The 20,590-nt window shown below is 44.7% G+C and overlaps 1 protein-coding gene across 1 annotated transcript in view; it reads right to left on the minus strand.

The window, feature by feature from the left end:
* Nucleotides 1–290: 290 nt before the first annotated feature.
* Nucleotides 291–20,590, minus strand: part of ALDOC (aldolase, fructose-bisphosphate C) — a 120,639-nt gene continuing 100,339 nt past the window's right edge. Inside the window, exons 7-9 of the mRNA XM_085649118.1 lie at nt 10,446–10,620; nt 7,012–7,211; nt 291–5,529 (exon numbers count right to left, since the gene is read on the minus strand). Coding sequence (XP_085505244.1) covers nt 5,434–5,529; nt 7,012–7,211; nt 10,446–10,620 — 471 coding nt within the window. The 3' untranslated portion in view covers nt 291–5,433. The remainder of the gene's footprint in view (nt 5,530–7,011; nt 7,212–10,445; nt 10,621–20,590) is intronic.

A 20,590-nucleotide genomic window follows, 5' to 3' on the forward strand; every position in this document is an offset into this window, starting at 1 on the left:
TTCAACTGATTAGCTAATATTCTTGCAAGTAGTTTTGTGTCTATGGTTCAAAGCAAAACGGGTCTGTAAAAAAAAAAAAAAAATGTTTCACCTTCTAATGTCACTGATCCCTTTTCCAAATTCCATCCCCATAAAGAGCCTCCCTTCATTCCTGGAACTAAGGAGTAGGGTGTCTGTGGCCCAGAGGGCAATCTCACATCCACCTCTTATGGCCTTCAACCTGCAACACAACGAACCTCGTTTCCTGATCGTGAACCCAGAACCTACAACAGAAACACAAACACAGATAGTATTCTCGCTACATGATTTATTTGTGTACTATATGGCTCATTAGGTGCATACAGAAAGACCAGCACTTTTATGATATACACACACACACACATACACACATACAGCAGTCACTTGTTCCCCTAACATCGCTTGCTCCTGTGCTTCTCATTTAGACATGTTACATAGCCAGAGAATGTGCCACTGTGCTTCGATGGAGAGGAGGAGGGGCCACACAGGTGTTTCTGCTAAATCTTCCAAATAAATGGCAACACCCAATCATAGTTTCAGCAACCCGTCAGCCCTTGAGAATCAAGCAACACCACTTTAACGTCTTTTTATGTCATACAGTGCCTGAAGCCCCGGCGTGTCCGGAGAACGATTAATTACATGTGTTACAATTGAACTCAATGGCACTCATTCATTAAAACTTAGAGGGATGAAAAGCTGAGTGGGCCCCGCAAAGTTCCAGCCTGTGTCCTGTAAGTTGCATACAGATTTCTGCAATGGATATTCAACCCTATCAGTTAACTTACCAACTATTAAGATCTCAAGGTGAAGTCCCTAGTGCTGAAAAGTTGAAAAGCATAAATGGATAGTATTAAAAAAATATAATTTCCTAAGATTTTTTTAACTAAGCAAACCCGCTGGTGGAGGGTTTTTATCCTTTCAGTTGTGGTCGATTTGTATTCAGGTGGTATGTAATAGGATTTTGAAAAGGATTCCAGGAATGGGCTAAACAACTTTAAACTGACACAACATGAATCACTTTTTTGGTTTCTTGAACTCTTTGGAATTGGCACCAACAGTTTGTGCCTTACAGACTGACAGTATGATATTGTGAAAATAATACAAATGGAGACCCTCTTTAGTGCGTAGAGGTGAGAAACAAACCGTATTGTTTCCATTTATGTTCTTTGTGTGATTCCATTTAGTCTTTGTCAGAAAGCCAGTTACTTTCGGTCAATGCTACATGGAAGCCCCCTCCTCCGCTATGGAGAGTAGGTAGAGGGAGGCAGTGTGATCCTCAACCAACGTTACACTGTCAGGCTAGGTCTAGAGGCTTCTGAAAGAATTGGTTAGTGTGAAGCTCGAGCTGTGACCCCTCCCTATCCTTCTGGGCATGGGTTTAGGATAGAGACCCATGACCCTCCCTGCCTTCCCCACCAGTTTGACTGCTGATGGGTTTTCCTTAGTTCCTAGTTACCATCGAGTCTTCTTTTTCCACGTTCCAAGACCAATGTCGCCAGCTACGTCTTATTATTTCAATCGAGAGACCATATGGGAGTGCTATGTTTATTTGTTTCTGTTATCCCTTTCCATATCCCTTTGCGGTAGTAGTTTCTGGGGGCCAATTTCCTAGCTCACCCTTTTCCACATGTTCCTTTTTAAAATGTTGATGCTATGACACTTGGCGATTGTGCTGTTGACAAAACTTGCATCCCGTCTTAGACAAATGGGAAAGAATCTTTCTTGTCATCTTAGTCTTTCACTTATGTAACTATGCAAAGATCAACATATTATACTAGCTACAAAACCTAATAAAAATATATTTTGAAAAAAAGAGGAAAGCAAAGCTTTGTTTATCCCTGTTGGAGGAGCAGTGGAGCAGCAATTTCAATTGACTAGAGCTGTTGGAGAAGAATATTTCCACTTCTGTTTGTGCTTTGGTGATTCTGGATAACATTTAGCTTAGTCCCATTTGCTTTCTGCTCATAGACCCTTTAAAAATGGTGTCCATGAGATAAAGCCATCGCAAAGACTATGGGGCTTATTTACAAGCCCCTTGCACCGCCAGTAAGTCTCTTTTTCACCAAATAAAAAATGAGGTACCGCCGGTGCAAGGGACTGGTAAATAAGCCCCTATAGATGTTGGAGTTGCTCCTAGATGGAGAGCATAAAACATTGTTGGAACCCTATGGCCCAAGCTCTGAGGCCTTAGAGACAGTGTGTACTTTAGGCCTAGATAAACTAAAGATCATACACCCTAAAAATGAACTGAAAATGAAAGATCGTACTATGGCTGAACATCAAAGTGAAACAATTACAAGACGTTGCATAATTGTGTGCGGACCTTACAATACCACAAGATCCTGACAAAGCTACTCGCTTTCTCTAGGACATGTGAACTGTTGATAATGAGGTTTACTAGAGTTGCAAACTTCGTACTCCTTGAATGATTTTCTGATCATCAAGTATAACCCTGCTTGCACTCACTAAGTGCCTCAGTTTACACTGGAGAGTGTCCTGAGTCCAGGTTCTCAAAGGTAGCGCCATCCTTTGGATATGGTTATTGGGGTTTCAAAAATAATTCTTAAAATGTGCACTTTGAATGTGGAAACATCTGGACATTGTCATGGTTTTACAGATCTAGTTGGAAATGTTCATATGCTGAATAAATGTAAGAGCTTCTAGTTCATGGGCCCCGCTGAACATCAGTCTTAAAGATGCTACAGATATATTTTCAAGTGGTTCCTTAATAGTGTCCCTTATGTGTGTGACCACTTCTGTAGCATTGCTACTACAGTGTTTTCCTGCTTGCGCCAATATGATTTCAGGGCAGGTTCTAGATCATGGGGACCCTCCTGGTTCATGTCAGTGGTAAGCTGCCCCCACCCTTTTCCAGAAATATGAGGGAAGCACTGCACTTCGTAACTGGTGAAAAGAATGCGGAGAACAATTTGTTTGCTAAGAAAACTGTATCGTGGTAAGACTTACACTGTGAGTACGAATAACCTCTTGAGGCTGGACTTGCACGGGTTGCTAAACTCCTGCCTCATTTGTGGTGGCAGAGACATTAAAATGTCATACTCACAGACATTACAAACATCTCTCTTGCATGCACAAGTAACGCACTGAAGCACTAAAACCATAACAGATTGTAAGAAGTATTAAAAATATAGTGTGACGACTGCATCAAATAACCAGATTACAATATTAAGGGTCTTAGTTAGATTCTGGTGGACAGTTTACGCTGTCAAAACGGGACAGATACCCCTGTCTGCCGTATTACAAGTGCCATAGGCTATAATGCATTTTTAGTATGTGGACTTGACATTCACCACATTTACGACGGAGTATCCCATCCACCAAACGTTGAACAAGGCACTAAGGGCCAGATGTAGGTGGCTGAATACCGGTCGGTAACCCTGAAATTCAGTCAATTTCAGTGTTACCGACCGGTATTTAGCCATTCCTAATGTAGGTGATGATTCGGTATTTACCGAATCTGTATTTCCCGAATCGGTATTTACCGATTCGGTAAATGCAATGTATAAAGCACATAAAAGAGTGCTTATGTGCTTTAAGAATTCGTTAATTACCACGAACTTCAAGTTGGTGGTAATTAACGAATTCCTTTAAAAATACACTTTTTAATTATTTTTAAAGTGCCATGTGGCACACGTCCATGCCCTTAGGGCATGTATGTGCGCCACATGTGCACATAGGCACATTTCAGGGGTGCAACAGGGTGTCCTTTGGACACCCTGGCACCCTTGAAATACCTCCCGGTATTACCGATTTGGTAATACCGAATCGCTAATACAAAATGGCTTTAGATTCATTCCTATGGGCCTCCAAGCCCATAGGAATGAATGGGTAGGTATTCCTTATTACCGAATCGGTATTACCGATTCGGTAATAAGGAATATTAAGGAATCAGTATTTTTTACCGATTCATTACCTACATAAGAAATACCGATTTCTTAATACCGAATCGGTAAAATTCGGTATTAAGAATTCGGTATTTGTGGATTACCTACATCTGGCCCATTGTAATCTAATTAACTTGTGAAAAAACCACGAAGGCCTGCATTTTCAATTAATGAAAGCAGAGATCATTTCGGAAAAAATAAACTCTATTAGGTTACAGTAAAAGTGTTTTATGTTTTAGACAATCTGTAAACTACTGAGGCATTTTTTGTCATTGAGAAGATTCAGTTTTATCAGCAGTACCTTGGATTTGAGGAATGAATATTAGAGCATAGAGAGTCTTGCTCACAATCATCTTTTAATTTCAAGTAAAATAAACATTCAAGATGTTTTAAAGTGTTTAGCGTGTTTGTATTCCCTTGGTCAGACTTCTATTGGCAGGTCATAACCTCGGAGAAGGGGTCGGCACCAGTTCCGCCAGGGGAGTCTGATGTGGACCAGGTGTCCCTTGCGTTTCTGTGGATCTGTCCGACTCCAATTTATCTGAATCATAGAGCCTAAGAGTTGCCTTCATGAAACTATTTGAAAATAACTTACAAACTTGAGACAAAGTTGTGGGGTATAGACACAATGTGAATAGCAAAGTTCTAGTGCAGGTAGTCACAGGAAATAATAATAAGAATACAAGTGCAAAAACAGAGGGCGTTTAGAAGGGGAAAAGGTAATAATTGACAATTTACTTGAGAAAATATGGACTTGGAATGTAATATTCTCTGAATAGCAGCATCGTATATAGGATAAAAAGTGGGTTTGTGACAATAATATTGTTTTTAAAGTGCATTCTTGCATCTTGTGTTCTGCTGAGCTAAAAGGAGCTACTACGTTATTTGCTAACCGGAGGAGAGGGAGAGAGAGAGAGAGAGAGAGAGAGAGAGAGAGAGAGAGAGAGAGAGAGAGAGAGAGAGAGAGAGAGAGAGAGAGAGAGAGAGAGAGAGAGAGAGATGCAGACAGCCTGTCTTGGAGCCTCTTGGTTTTTCTCTCACCAAGCCCTCCCATGTTCCAGAAGTTCTCTTTGGGTACAGGGCATCACATCGAGCTACACGAAACAAAGAGGTCTCGGTGTCTTTCTCACTCATTTTCTCTCTCTCAAGCCAATGTTAGTCTCCAAGGCAACAGAAAAATGTGATCAAAAACCTACAATGGTTCCCTCTTAGACAAGATGTTACTTAGTAGCACACACCCTCAACACTCTACATGGATTGATTCATGTCCCAGGAACCTATTAAACCACACAAAGATTGACTCAATACCCTACCTAACTCCAAGCTCTAGAACAAAGTCAAGTTAAGGAAGTTTAAGACATGACGTTTCTAGGAAGTACTGTTCGCAGGGAGGTTTCCCTAAGCCAGGGTCTGTCCTAACTACATTGGGAAGCAGAGGAATGACAGGTGCAGCAGGAAGCAGAGATGGTGGGCAAATTGACAGTGGGTTGGCAGGCCACCCTGAGGCTTCTCAGTAAGCATGATTTTCCACATAGAGGGACTGGCTGGCCGCACCAGCATCCAATCCGCTGTGGTCGTACTGGCCTAGGGCTGCCATACCATTAACCTGAAAAAGAGAGAAAGAAAGAGATGGGTGACAGCTTGCAAAATGGACACAGTAAACAATCCAAACAGATCAGGGAGTGCATGGCATAACTGCAATTTCCTACCTGACGGCCTTCCTCTTTTTCACATACAGTTGTATGTTGGATTCAGAGTCACTGATGGGTCTTTTCTGACCTTTACGTTCACTCACATATGCATGATTACACATACACACACATTCACATACACACACTCTCACATAAACACACTCACCTACACGCATGCGCACAACATACATTTTAAAGCATTTTTTACTTACCTCAGCTGCCAGGGAGATTTATATTCCAGCTAATTGTACTCCATTTTTTTTATTACACTATAAGTGAATAATATATTGGTATTCACTATTAGTGTAAGAAAAAAAATACAAAAAACAAAGAGATTGGAGCACCAACCACTGTTCATAAGGACGAGCTGCCCCTGATTTTGCTACCTTTGAGACCATGAGTCACAAATGCAGTGTCGGGTCGCAAGGATCAAGCCAGGGGTCGTAGCGGCGACCATTGGCGACTCCTAAATCACACCCATGCTCTTTCGCTGACAAACTCTGTCCCACCTTGCCATATGTGGCTCCCCTAGCTGTCCTTTTGTCGTGAGCTTTAGAGTCCCTCAGCACCAAACACTTTGCCTTCCACCATAGCGAGTCTCTGCCCAAGCACAACAAATTATGCAAGATCCCTCATGTATTCCTATCTTCCTTCACCTCATCCTCTTCCTAGCCATCTTTCTCAGCTCACTCAGTCTCCAGTCGCACATGTCCGTCTCTCTATTCTCTTCTGTTTTCCATAGTGTGTTGTAATATAATGCATACATAGTCCTCAACACTATCAATACACAGAGCTATAAGCAGTAAACTCTTTTCCCGCCAAGATGTAGCATATAGTCAAAAGTTGTGCTGCAAGTGGAATCTGCTTTTGCTCTCTTGGTCTTCAGATAAACTCTTCCCAAGTTGCTATGGTGAACTTTGAGATGCAGGCATAGAGCTACATGGGAAAGGGTTATGGCAGGTATGCTCAAACACCCATGTGCACTGAAGTATATCAGCAGACTTATGGCTACTAAAGACACCATTTTAAGTAGTACTGTGCAGGTATCACAATCAGAGTATGTATACACTAGCATTTCTTTGACTAGGAGTCTCTACAAAGATGTAGAAAATGATAAGGACTGGAGTTCAAGTGCATCACACCTACTCGCATAGCTGCATTCCTTTTCCACACCCCAGTCTTCATGAACAGGATGGGTGCATTCTGCACCATAGCCGCTATCTGCTTCTATGCTGAAAAGCCCTCGCTCCCCTCTCTGGCCAGCCTTCCTGGATCCTCTCTACTTCTTCAGCTTAGAATTTCTGTCTGTGTGTTTTCTTATCCCGCATGCTGCCTCAAGGCACTGTCCCCACTAACACTTCAGGCAGCAGCGACACTTCCTCTACAAACACTATTACCTCAGCTCGTTTGAGGAACTCCTCAGTGGCTGCATTCTCGTTTTCCTTTTGGCCGCGCCACGCGTTGAGGGCTGAAGCTTGAAGGGCCCGTCCATAGGAGAAGGTAAGCGCCCAAGGCCTGGCTAGTGGGCAGTTGTTGATGGCATTTAGGTTGATTGAGGCTTCCTCTTCACTCTGACCCCCAGACAGGAAAGTAACACCTGAAAAGACAATTTATTAAAATGAAACTGGGGTGCATGGGCAATCAAACGTTCTGGATACGGGGTCCTATCCCCACATTCAGGAAAGGTGGGAGCAGCACCAAGCTCTGCGTGTTGATTTTGAAGGTAATGGGACTGATTTTAGTGCAAATGAGGAGTAGCTGAAATTAGAGACAAGAAGGAAGGCAGAAAGGCCACAGTGCTTGCCATTATGTACCTTGAACAGAGACAAGAGGTTTGTATCAGGGACAGGAGGGGGCATTGACTAATGCAATGTCTACCTTGGATGGTGGAACTTAGAGGATGGAGTTACATGCTTACGTGTAACAGGCAAATACACTCATGATGGAGGAAGAGGAGCCTGTATCCCATTGTGTGCCTTCCGAACAAGGGATATGGTGATTCATAGGGTGCACTTAGAACCGTGCAGAAGTAGGAAAACAGACAATGGCACCGTGTGCCATGGGTGGTGATGGAAAGGATGAGTTGTGGTGCAAAAGGCATGTGGACAGTGCATACCTGAAAGAGCGGCAAGCATGGTTTGTGGTAGTGCGCACCTGCGACAGTTAGGGGCATGGGTCTTCCTTGAGCATACCCCTCTGACAGCAGACTGGGAAAGAGTATGTTGCACTGGATATTTTGGGTGGTGGAAGCAAAATACGCTGCTGTGAGCACTTGGGACAGAGAGGACAGTGTGCACCTGATGTACTTGGACCAGCATCTTGTAAAGCCTACCTGGGACTAGTCCAAGCAGGCTGCACCACAGTATGTAACTTGGAGGTAAGTGGGAGGTGATTGTCTATAACCTTCAGCTGTTGAAGGCAAGGGTTGACAAGAAAATGACGTAGCACCGCGCTGCAACCCATCTTACTGTGCCTAGCTGCGTCATTAGGAAAGTGCAGGGATGCGTCGTAGTTACAATACAACGCATTCCTGTGCCTTCCTCTGCACTGGCGCACAATAGGCTGCCTAGCGCGAATGCAGGCACCCTTGCACAGTGATGCAAGGGTGCCTGCGTTGCAGGGTGATTGTTTCTGTGCAGGAAGGCATACCTTCCTGCACAAAAACAATATTTGATGGCGTTTTCCTCCTTCTATGTGTACTGCAGAATGCAGCACACACAGAAAGAGGAAAATATGACGAGAAATAAAGGTATTTCTTCTCATTGTGCCACTTTTACGCCTCCCCTGGGGAGGCATTAGAATCTGACACATTCCTAGGTTTATGAAACCTTGTAACTGGGAATGCATCCGAATCCATAGGTGCTGCCTGGGAACACTCACAGCAACACACATAGAACGCCTCTTTCATACAGAGTAATGTGTGAAGGGGGGCCATATTTACAAGGCCATGAAAAGCCACGCATAGTGGCTTTGCATGGTCTTGTAAATATGTGCCACCACACCATGCCACTGGAGAGTAAAAGAAAGTGATGCTCTGGTGGCGCAAGGGGCTTGTAAATATGCCCCATGGTATTTTGCGGTGTGAACCTAAAACAGGCACCGTTATGTTACATATGGCATGGTGGGGATATCGTACACTGCAGAGAGTTACAGCGACTAGAGGGGTTTGTCACAAGTCCGTGCATACCAGGGATACAAGGGGTACAGATGTCAGAATGCACACAAGGGAAGAGGGAGGCACTGCACAAACACTGTGAAAAGCGATGGAGGTAGAGAAGTGCAGACTTGAGACATCATAGGGTACTTTAGCACAAACCTATGATTATGGTGGACATGTTGTACTACCTGTGTTCCTGCTTCAGTGGGGGGAAGAGGCAGGATTTGAGGGTGCAGTGCAGTGTTTGTAGTATAGTATGTCACAGTTCGTACCTGAGAGGATTTGGGTAAAATACAATGCACAGTGGGGAGTACAGACTTTGGCACTAGGAAAAAACGCACAACAGTGCATAACTGGGAAAGTAGCATCACAGTTCTCTCCTTGGATGGTGGGAAACATGCTTTTTTGCAGCACACACTTTTGATGGAGGAGCATGTGGTGCATCGCTTTGCACAAAGGAAACAGTGGAGAGCTTGTAGAGATGCACTGTGCACCATGAACGGCAGGGGCATGGTGCATCAGAGCATGCGCCTGCAACTGCAGATAGCGTGGCTTAACTGCACATAAAGGGTTTTGGAGCCTAGTGTATCACAGTGTGTACCAGCACAGCGTGTGGCATGGTGCGCTACGGTACCTTAATGAGATGGCGAGGCACGATTGGTGGCCGGACTCATTGGGAGCGTGTCCTGTTCCCGCCTCTTCGGCCAAGAACCTAGGAGTTTTGATCGACCCCACCCTCAGCATGTGTCAACAAGTCAATAGAACTGTCTCTACCTGTTGGGGCATTTTACACATACTGAGGAAAATCAGGCATTATCTCTCGCAGCAGGCAAGGAAACAAGTTGTGGTTGCTCTCATTGGCTCCCGGCTGGACTACTGCAATGCGCTATATGCGGGACTGAATAGAAGTCTGCTGCAGCGCCTGCAAATGGTCCAGAACGCAGCAGCTAGGTTTGTCCTGGATCTGCCCAGGCGTGCTTCGGCTACCTCTGCCAGAAAACTGTTACACTGGCTTCCTATAGAGGACCGGATACCTTTTAAGACCATGTGCATGACCTATAGGGCCTTAGCTAATGGTAGCTCTACTGGAATTGGATCTATTCTATCTTTTTATAGCCCCTCCAGGAACTTGCGCTCCTCTAATAGACTTCTCTTATTAGTCCCCCGTATCCGGAGAACTAAATGGGGGGGCAAAGCCTTTTCCATTCTGGCACCTAAGTGGTGGAATGCTCTTCCACTGGAACTTAGGTCCCTTCTCACTCTACAGCTATTTAGAAATGCTTTGAAAACCCGTCTTTTTGCGAGGTCATACTTGTAGTTGTGTTCTGCCTTCTGGTTTTGATCTGGTTTTGATTTGTTTTGTAGGCGCCTTGATGCCTTCGGGTTTTAGTTGCGCAATATAAATTTTATTTCATTCATTCATTCATTCAGTAATTCACAGTATCAAAGTGTGTTGGCACAGGGTACGGCAGGTCATTGTGGGTACTTTGAAAAGCCAGAGCACAGTGTGTCCAGAGAGAGTACAAGAGAATCTAGAGTGTGCAAAGCAATGTAGTGTATACCTACATGGTGTGTGGTGCAGGGTGCAGTGCTTACTTGGGCTATTCAAAGAGATAAGGGGGGGTCACAGCACACATGAGTGATGACGGGGCCACATAGCACTGCAGCTCATACCTGGAACGGCAGGGGGCACAGTGCGCCGCAAAGCAGTCACTGTAGCCATGGCTACCTCCTCTGGGCTGTACTTTATAGAGCAGGCATGGCCAGCAGTCACCATGTTGGGCTTCAATAGGGTGCCTTCCAGGTAGATGTGATGGTCACTCAGAGCTTTGTACACCGCAGCTAAGACCTGTAACCAGCAAAAATATGGTTCAGAGCGTGTTGGACTTACAGACTCCTAACAGTAAACAGGCCCTGTATACTGCCCTTTCATAAACCCTTTTGGTGCAGAAAAGAGAGCCGCCTTGGCCTTTGTAAAGTTTCGTAGATGTCTCCTCTGTCTTGTCCTGTTGTCTTTATTTCTTTTCATGCAAAGGAGAGCCCTGTAGGACTGCACATGTTGGTTTTCCTATTGTTTCTCTTTCTTTTCATGCAAAGGAGAGTCCTGTAGGACTCCACATGTTGGTTTTCCTATTGTTTCTCTTTCTTTTCATGCAAAGGAGAGCCCTGTAGGACTCCACATGTTGGTTTTCCTATGATTTCTCTTTCTTTTCATGCAAAGGAGAGCCCTGTAGGACTCCACATGTTGGCTGTCCTATTGTTTCTATTTCTTTTCATGCAAAGGAGAGCCCTGTAGGACTCCACATGTTGGCTGTCCTATTGTTTCTATTTCTTTTCATGCAAAGGAGAGCCCTGTAGGACTCCACGTTGTTTTTCACATATCATAAGGTCCCAACTTTGATTTGCTGCCTTTAGTTTGAAAGAAGGAATGACTGCAATATGCTACCATCCCTGTGATCCTGGCCCACATCTTCAGTCATTCCAGATGTCTTTTGTGGTCCACCAAGCATTAGGCTTCAGACAAGTTAAGGATATTTTGACGAAACCGGCATCCAGGGGGGATAGTAGGTCTTCTCTGGTGTCTGCATTTGTAGTTTCTGTCCTTTCTAATTTAAGATTGCCGATCATGAAGAATCCCATTGAGTTTAGAGGTTTGCACAACACGGCTCTTCACTATAGTGTAGAAAAAACATAACTGGTGTTTTTCAGCCTCAAAGATCTTCACTGGCTCCCCTTCCTGACAAATGTTAAGTACAGATCCCTTTGCATTATCTATAAAAGCTATTCACACCAACACACCAGACTGCAATGTTGAAAAATGACTCTCGAATTACAATCACATCACACATCTGATGAATGTGGAGATCCAGGGCTAACAAATTAACTTAAACGATACCTTTATTATCTACGCCATTGCCTCCAGAACCCCCCTCTAACCCTCAACTTCTGCTTGCACCTCAATAGCTAATCTTCAGAATAGAACTCAAGTGCCATCTCCCCTTTGACCCCCCCTAAACTCCATTGCCCCTACCAGCTGACTTATGCTCGGTATGTGCCACTGCATATTCTTGTGCATGTATAACACCCATGCGCCTACAGCCAGCACCCCTGGGCACTCATTCTCTAGACTTCTGTAGAGTGCTCTGCTGCTCTCACACTGGTACCCCCAAAAAGTAAACAAATTCTGAGGTTTATTTTTGTATGCCATCTTTAAATGAGTGCCTGGTGCTGCAGTTTCTTTCTGAATAGGTGAAACAACAACACAACTGTTAATTTCTAAATGCTTAATAATAAAAGCAAGTGTCCTATTCTGCTCCAACACCAGTGGTTTGGAGAGTTTTCAGTGCACGATTGCAGAACTATAGGTGCAATGTTTGTTTTCCACAGGTATTTCATCCCAATCGGAATGCTTTAGTAGTTGTTCAGCTCCAGACTTCACTGCCATGGGATAAGTCTGACATATTTATAGTTTTAATCGGTATCTCCGGTAGTCTCATTATTCAAGAGGACATTTTACATTTATCCATTTATTTAGATTTTATGGTTTGCAGTAGAGTGCTAAGCGAGGCATGCCTCCTAAACAGTGCCAAGTGTACACAGTATGACGTGGAAGGTTCACAGTTCTGCTGTGAGTTGACAGTCAGTCTGAGACTCCCAGCAGCAGAGGAAGTTTAGTGTCTGTTCCAGCTGCATCAGACAGACGAACCTTAGAAATCATGGCAACCTTTTTCTTTTTGCCTAATTTATGAAGACCATGCATGATTTGTGTTTTTCCCATCTGACCTGCAGCATATAAGATTTGCTGAATACCTCTGATTGGTGCTCTTTTCTTTTTCAGCTCTCTAACTGGGGAGCAGAATAACAACTTCTGAATGTACCTGGCATGCGCATCATGCAGCGGCAGTCCTGGGCAGGGCTTGCAGGCCACAGATGTAGATGTCACTCTCCATTCCTCAAACGGTAGGGCATGAAGTGCATATTCACTCTGATAGTGCCTCTGTGCAGACCTTTCATCAATGATCTGTCTCAGAAGGGTCTCTCCTTAAACAGTGGTGTTCGCCCCATGCCAGAATCATGCTGGAGCACACTGGCTGATGTCCTCTGGGGATGCACCAATGGCCCACTTCTGAAGCAGAAGGGCTAGTGGAGACAGACAACATTTTAAAAATATGGGTGATGGGTGATGATAAAGCCTGAACATATATGTGTGTGGGCTATATGAAGTCGTTTTTACCATTTGTACTCAACTAAAGCCAAGATAGTGACACATTTACTCCTAACTGCAAAGCAGGTAATAATGCCCAAACCGATGTCCCGAAGATTCTGTCATATGTTGAAGGGTTTGGAAAGCCAGAGTAAGTTGAGTTATTCCATTAACAACATGTATTTAATTGCTGGCGACGTGGTCACCCTTGCTAAAAAAAAATAATAGAAATGTGACATTCCTTTAATGCGAGAGACTGTTTTCCTCACTTCTGCAGGATAATGTTTCTATCCTTATAGTGAAAAGGTTTTACAACGACAGATCTGGGGACGATGCTTGGAAACCCAGGACCCACGCGCAAGCCGCCATTACCGGCAGCGAGGAGACCAGGACACGCCCCGTCCGGGTGGCCACGCCCACCTCCGACCATCTCTCCTTCCGTCCATTAATTATGTGTCAGTTCAGGGAGCGCAGCGGACGGGCGCAGCGGGCGCGCCGTCAGCGCGCCGAAGGCGCGCCAAAGGCAAGCCCGTCCGGGCCCAAGCCCGTCCGGGCCCAGACGGTCCCAGGCCCAGTGACTCTGCCTGGTGGCCCTCAGGATCGAGTGATGTATACGGGAGTTGCACTACGCGCCCTACAACCTAAGAAAATCCTTGCCTGCTACCACACGCATATTGAAGGTAATACATTCACGAATTGTTCGCGCTGTAATCCGACACCCCTGAACTCGACAAGACCCGCATTGAAGATGGGACTTCTTAACTGCCGCTCCCTTCCCAAACATGCGATCGAATTAAATTTACTAATTCAAGATCAGGATCTCGACATATTGTTTTTAACGGAAACATGGCTATCAGATAGCACCGACCCGGACATCGTTACGGCCCTTCCCACAGGCTATCTCTCTCAAGCTTTACACAGACCCAAAGGGAGAGGAGGAGGGGTAGCCATAATTCTCAGGGAACAATTCACCTGTAGAACCTCCAACGCCTACATTGAGGATTGCGAGAGCTGTCAATTCTCCATCCAAACCTCCCCAGCTCATTCCCTGGCAGGGCTGTTGATCTACCGCCCCCCAGGTGCTCCTGGGAATTTTATTAATGCCGTCATCGAATCGGTATCACAACTAGCTTCGTCCACCTCCAATTTCCTGATGCTAGGTGATATAAACTTCCACTTCATGGATCCCACGGATCGGTCAGCCTCTGAACTCCGGCAAGACCTAACATCACTAAATATCCGTCTGGTGAACAACGAGCCCACCCATGAGAAGGGACACCTATTGGACCCCATCCTCACTAATATAGCAACCATCACCACCAAATCACCCGTGACCCTCCCATGGACGGACCATTTTTTGGTCCCTTTCTCCTGGGAAATTCCCACTCCGAATCCCCTAACCTCTAAAATCCAGGTAACTGACCGACGATGGCGCAAACTGTCACCTGAAGAATGGGCCGCCACCCTTACAGACTCCATCCCCGAGTTCTCCTCCGACCCTACCATGGCTGACAAGCAGTTTAATGAGTGGATCACCTCATCCTTAGATACTCTGCTCCCAAAAACTGCGACCCTCAAACATCCTAAAAGACTATCTTCTGCTCTATGGTACACCCCAGAGCTCAGAGCTCTGCGCCAGGAGTGCAACAGAACAGAACGCTCCTGGAGAAGAGACAAATCGGAAATTAACAAAAACATCTACTCTACTTCTCTTCTATCCTATAAAATCGCTATCCGAAAAACTAAAAGCGCGTTCTTCCAGGAGAGAATAGAGAAAGCGGGATGCTCTAGCAAGGAATCATATGTTATCCTTAAAGAGCTTATAAAAACCCCAGAACAGAGACCGGGATACCCTTCCGATCCTAAAGCCGATCAGGAGAAATGCCAACAACTGGCTAATTTCTTTCACGAGAAAATCCAAACAATTCTGGATTCAATTCCCCCTGCGAGTCCGTGTGAAGAAAACGTTCTCCCCTGCCTTACACCACCTACTTGTCTCTCCTCGTGGGGCCAAGTTACAACAGAAGTAGTACGAAACACGCTTAAATCTATGAAGAGCGGATCCCCTAGGGACCCTGCTCCACTCCGAATCCTCAAGGAGGTTGCCCCCACAATTACCCCCCCTCTCACTCATCTGATCAATACCTCACTCCAACAAGGAGTTGTACCCCTGAGTTGGAAGACGGCCGTCGTAAAAGCCCTATTGAAGAAACCATCCCTCGACCCTGAAAATCTGGCTAATTACAGGCCTATTTCCTTACTCCCAGGAGTAAGCAAAATCGCTGAAAAACTGGTCAATAGGAAACTCTCGCAGTTTCTGGAGGCCAACAACAAGCTAAAAAGTTCCCAGACGGGCTTCCGACCAGGGCAGGGCACTGACATCGCCCTCCTGGCAGCGGTAGAGGAGGCCAGAGCGCTATTGGATGGGGGAGGATCAGTGGCAGTGATCCTCCTCGACCTAAGTGCGGCGTTCGACACCGTGAACCACCAACTCCTCATCAAAAGACTCAAAAGAGTTGGTGTGGAAGGCACAGCCCTGTCCTGGCTTTCATCCTTCTTGGCCCAACGGACCTACCAGATCTGGGAGAAGAACGCCCGCTCCTCCGAAATGCCCCTCCAATGTGGTGTGCCTCAGGGCTCCTCTCTGAGTCCCACATTATTTAATATCTATATGTCCACATTGGAGGAGGTCATCACCCCATTCGGAGTGCGCGTTATCAGCTATGCTGACGACACGCAACTAGTGGTATCTCTGTCCCACCCCAGACAACACTCAGCTGACCTATACAACTGCCTCACGCAGGTCCACCGCTGGATGAATAGGTCAGCCCTAAAGCTAAATGGGACGAAAACTGAGGTTCTTCTTCTTGGCCCGAAAGGAATCTCACTCTCCCCGAACATCTGGCCAGCTTGTCTGGGCCCTCCCCCTGACCCAAAAACAGAGGTAAAAAGTCTGGGCGTGTGGATTGACACTGACCTCTCATTCACTATACAGGCAAAGAAGGTAGCCGGGACCTGCTTTGGTCTCCTGAAATCTCTGAGGAAAGTCCTGCCCCTCCTACCCTTCAACTCCCAAAAACTGCTAATCCAAGGCCTAATAGTATCGAGACTTGATTACAGCAACGTGATCTATCTGGGCGCTCCGGAAGCGACCCTCAACAAGCTTCAGAGAATCCAGAACACCGCTGCCCGGATTATCACAAATACCCCTGCCAGAACCTCTGCTAAACCTGCTCTCAAACTTCTTCATTGGCTCCCCATAAGGGAGCGAGTCAAATTCAAGGCCCTATGCCTAGTCCATAAATCACTACAAAATCAAGGCCCCCCTATTCTTAGCAAATTCATCACCTGCTATAAAACTACAAGACCCCTCCGTTCAGACTCAGAAAACCTCATCAACACCCCCAGATTCAAGAAAGCCCGATCAGGAGGAAGACGTTTCTCGGTCCAAGCTGCACGCCTCTGGAACTCGCTCCCCCGCTACCTGCGACTCGAATCACAATACCTGCCCTTCAGGAAGCAGCTAAAGACTCATCTCTTTCCCTAAAACCTTAAGTCCTCCCATTATTCGGAGCCTTTGCTTCCCCCCCCCACACCTCCCCCCCCTCCTTTGCTCTGCCCCGGGTCCGCCGAACTGTAGAATTAGGGTTCCTAGCGCTGGGATACCTCTTGGTGACTATGCGCTCTACAAAAATAAATAATAATAATAATAATAATAAGCGAGTGCAGGCCCCTAGTGCCCTTTCAAAGGAGAAGAAATGTGTGAGTCCTGGTATAGCTAATGTTTGGGATTTCCAGTTTTCTATGAAGGCCACCATGCTGTTGGCCTCTATATTTTTAGGCAGTCTTACAATACGGATTTTGCTGCAACGCGACTACCTTTTAGAATCTTAAGCATGGCTTTCCAGATAGTGTATTTTATCTTGTAATTACGTCTTTTCCGTGGCAGCTCTGACACAGAAGGTTGAAGCTCCAGGAGCAAAGGATTCGATTTGTTTCATGAGTTTCTGTCATGGAAGCCATTGTGGAAGTCTTAGCTAAGCATGGAGTTAGTTCCTATTAGCGTGTCTGGCTTGTGCAGCTGGGTTTCTGTCCCCTTCATCATGGCCGCTTTCGGGTTCACCACGCTGGCAATGTATTACTGTTTCTTGTTGCTGTAATTGTGGAGATCTGCTGTAGTAGAAATATGACAGCTGTGCCAGGTTCAAAGCAGTTGATCTCGTATAGCTGCCACAGCTAGGGCTTCAAGTGGGATAAACTACAAGTGGTCCTGTTGGGTATGACAACTTCCGCAGAAATTGTGAGAAATGCTCAGTATTAAGCATGGAAATGAAGGGTCCAATAATGATCCCTATCAGGTTATTTATGAGAGTTACTATTAGTAATTCCTTACTTGCCTCCGCGCATCGAAATTCTTAAGTGTCCACAAACCATGACACTGAAGAGTGCTTCATCAATACCATGTACTATTCTGGCTGTCCAAAACACACAGATTACATATAATACAATCAATTAAACTAACATAATGTGGAATATCAAAAACCTTTTTACAGTGTTCACATATACAGACATGAAAACATAAAAGCCACACGTAGTCAAATGTCCACACTTGTGAAGCTCAGGGTATCCTTGTATTGTTTCCTTTATATATTTGTAGTATAGCTGACACAGGACATTGGATAATTACGTCAACATTTCGACCCTCCGATAACTTGTTAATGGGTATACATCTTGGTGGATCTTCCTCAGGACTGAAAACCAAAAGGACAGCCTCTAAAAGGAGAATCCAGGATCACAAAAGGAGCATCCAACAAAATATAATGAATGTATATTCCATGTCATCATGGTCCCCAGCCGCGGTACACAAGGTATGTAAAGTGGGGTTAGTATCACCCAATCATCCTTTTCTGTTAAGTACACAAAACCCTTTCATATGTATTCTTGGTAATTGTGTGGGGAAATTGATCCCTATCAGCAGCTGAAAGCTTGATGTACGTCCTCCTCCTGTGCTTTCAGTTTACATACCTTGTGTACCCCGGCTGTGGACCACGATTACATGAAATATACATTCATGATATTTTGCAGGATGATCATTTTGCGATCCTGGATTCTCATTTTGGAAGCTGTCATTTTTGTTTTTTAGTCCTGAATAAGACCCACCAAGCTGTATAACTATTAACAAGTTATCAGAGGGTCGAAACATCAGCGTAATTATCCAATGTCCTGTGTCGGCTATCCTACAAATATATAAAGGAAACAATACAAGGATACCTTGAGCTTCACAAGTGTGAACATTTGACTATGTGTGGCTTTTATGTTTTCATGTCTGCATATGTGAGCACTGTAAAAGTTTTTTGATTTCAATGTTATGTTAGTTCATTGATTGTATTATATTACAGCCAGAATATTACATGTTATTGATGAAGCACTCTTCAGTGTCATGGTTTGTGGGCATTAGGAATTGTGATGTGCGGAGGCAAGTAAGGAATCACTAATAGTAGCTCTCATGCACAGCCTGAAAGGGATTATCATTGGACTCTTCATTTCCATGCTTAATACAAATCATGTCTCACAATTTCTGCTGAAATTGTGACATCCGACAGGACCACTAGTAGTTTATACTTATATACCCAGGCTCTGAGGGACACAGGGCAACCCCATTATACTTAGAGGATTTAAGTGGGCTAGGTCCTAGCGGTGCTGAGCGCTGGCAGTTTTTAAAAGAGGGCCTCGAAACTGGTCCCTATCGGGCTCTGTTTTATGCCCTGGCCCAGGCGATCTGTTTTTTTCCAGACTGCAGTGACAGCATGCACATCGATGTGCGAACGCTCTTTTTGCTCACTACTCATTAGTGAAGAAGTTACTGTATAACGTCATGCCAGGTGAGTGCTGTAGGGGAAGGAAAATCCTTTAAATAGTGTCATTTTCTCTCTGGATTTCCCTTCTCTTTTTGCAACGCAAAAGCAGCACCATCATTGTCGTATCACCAAATACATTTTAACTGAATCCTGACACCTTCATTCCTCTCTTGCTTAACTTACCACAGAGCTACCAGCTCCGCAGAGCACACACCACTCACTTGCTCTTATATCCCAAAATGTTAATGTGTCAATGCAAACCACATGCATGAATCCAAACCTACAAAAGATTACCTTTGAATGGGACAGTCATGTTATTTGTCATCTTTATCATGTGACGCCAAAACATTACATTGGGGTGCATGGTGAGAGGTGCTCATATCCCCTCTATGCTTTACAGGGTTGATGCAGACAGGGAATGTAAAATGCTGGACACGCGACCTTGAGCAATTAAACTTTTATATTTGCAAATAAGTTTGTTCAAAATCCATTGCAGGCAAATAAATTATCTGAAGCGAGGGCCTTCTACTCTTGAACAAAAATGGGCATTACGTGATGGTGCAAATCGTCAGTCGACTGTAGCACAATCTCTGCGGTCAGAAGTAAATAGCGCTTGCAGTTTTTAATGGTTTGTCATTCCCAGAGCTACTGTAATTCAGACATCAGGAAGGCCTGGAACGAGGGAGTCATTGTTGGACCTGTGATTGTCCATGACCCCTGACCGCATGGATAGTGAGCTGCTGTTCGTGAACAGTGGGGGGGGGAGGGGGTTGTACTGTGATTAAATTAATGTACAGTGATCACTGTTCAATCTTGCTTTGGTTATTTATGCAATCGTTAAGGACATAAAATAATTTTAACACATTAATAGTGATAAGCTACGGAGGAAAGGATGATTGTGCAAATTGCCGGGTTAGCTCTCCTGGTTTGGTTGGATGATCCCAGTTTCAGTAGTAGTTCACAAATTGAATTATTGTGATACAACTGAGTGCAGACTTTTTTTCAATGTGCATTTGTCAAACTGAGTAAATACTGTTAAACACTGCATTCCTACTGTGTTCATTGTTTATTAATGTCAGTGACATATTTTAGCCTATTTGATTTGTTGTTATTTTAGTTGGTTGTAGTCAATGCAGAGATGAAAACAGTCCTTATGTTACCATGCTGTAAACAATGCAGTCTTGAGGAAGGTGGAACCGTACACTCTAAAGCTGGCCAAACTGTTTGTCAACAATTGCACCATTATATTGAGGCAGCAAACAATGCTAGTTCTCATGATTTAGGCCACGCCCTTAACAGGATAGGCTACACCTATTCAAGAAGTTTGTCACACCCCTTTTAGAGCACCCCCTGTTTTTCTTATCCCACTTAAAGCCCTGCTACCAGCACACAACAGAGTGGATGTAGATGTAAATGTCGTATCAAACCATGGATGTAGATGTGTCCAATTATTGTCTACCACGGTGTAGGGCTTTTAATAATCAGACATATTTTATCATGGCCACTAGATGGTGCTTCTGGACTATTCCGTTTTTGGAACGTTGTATTTTGCAGTTGCAGTGTCGGTCCTTAACAATGTAATCCTTTTTACGTTATTGTTGTCATGCTTGGTTTAATGTAATTGATTATATACAATAATTACGTGGCTGTGGGCCACTCACTTCCGCACAGACATATATACATTAGACTTATCTCACTCCAGTGGACTAGTAGTCGCGAGTGTAAGAGAGCTCACTTGGGCCTCCTCATTAGTTCCA

Source organism: Triturus cristatus, chromosome 3_2, assembly GCF_964204655.1.
Source record: "Triturus cristatus chromosome 3_2, aTriCri1.1, whole genome shotgun sequence".
Classification (NCBI taxonomy): domain Eukaryota; kingdom Metazoa; phylum Chordata; class Amphibia; order Caudata; family Salamandridae; genus Triturus; species Triturus cristatus.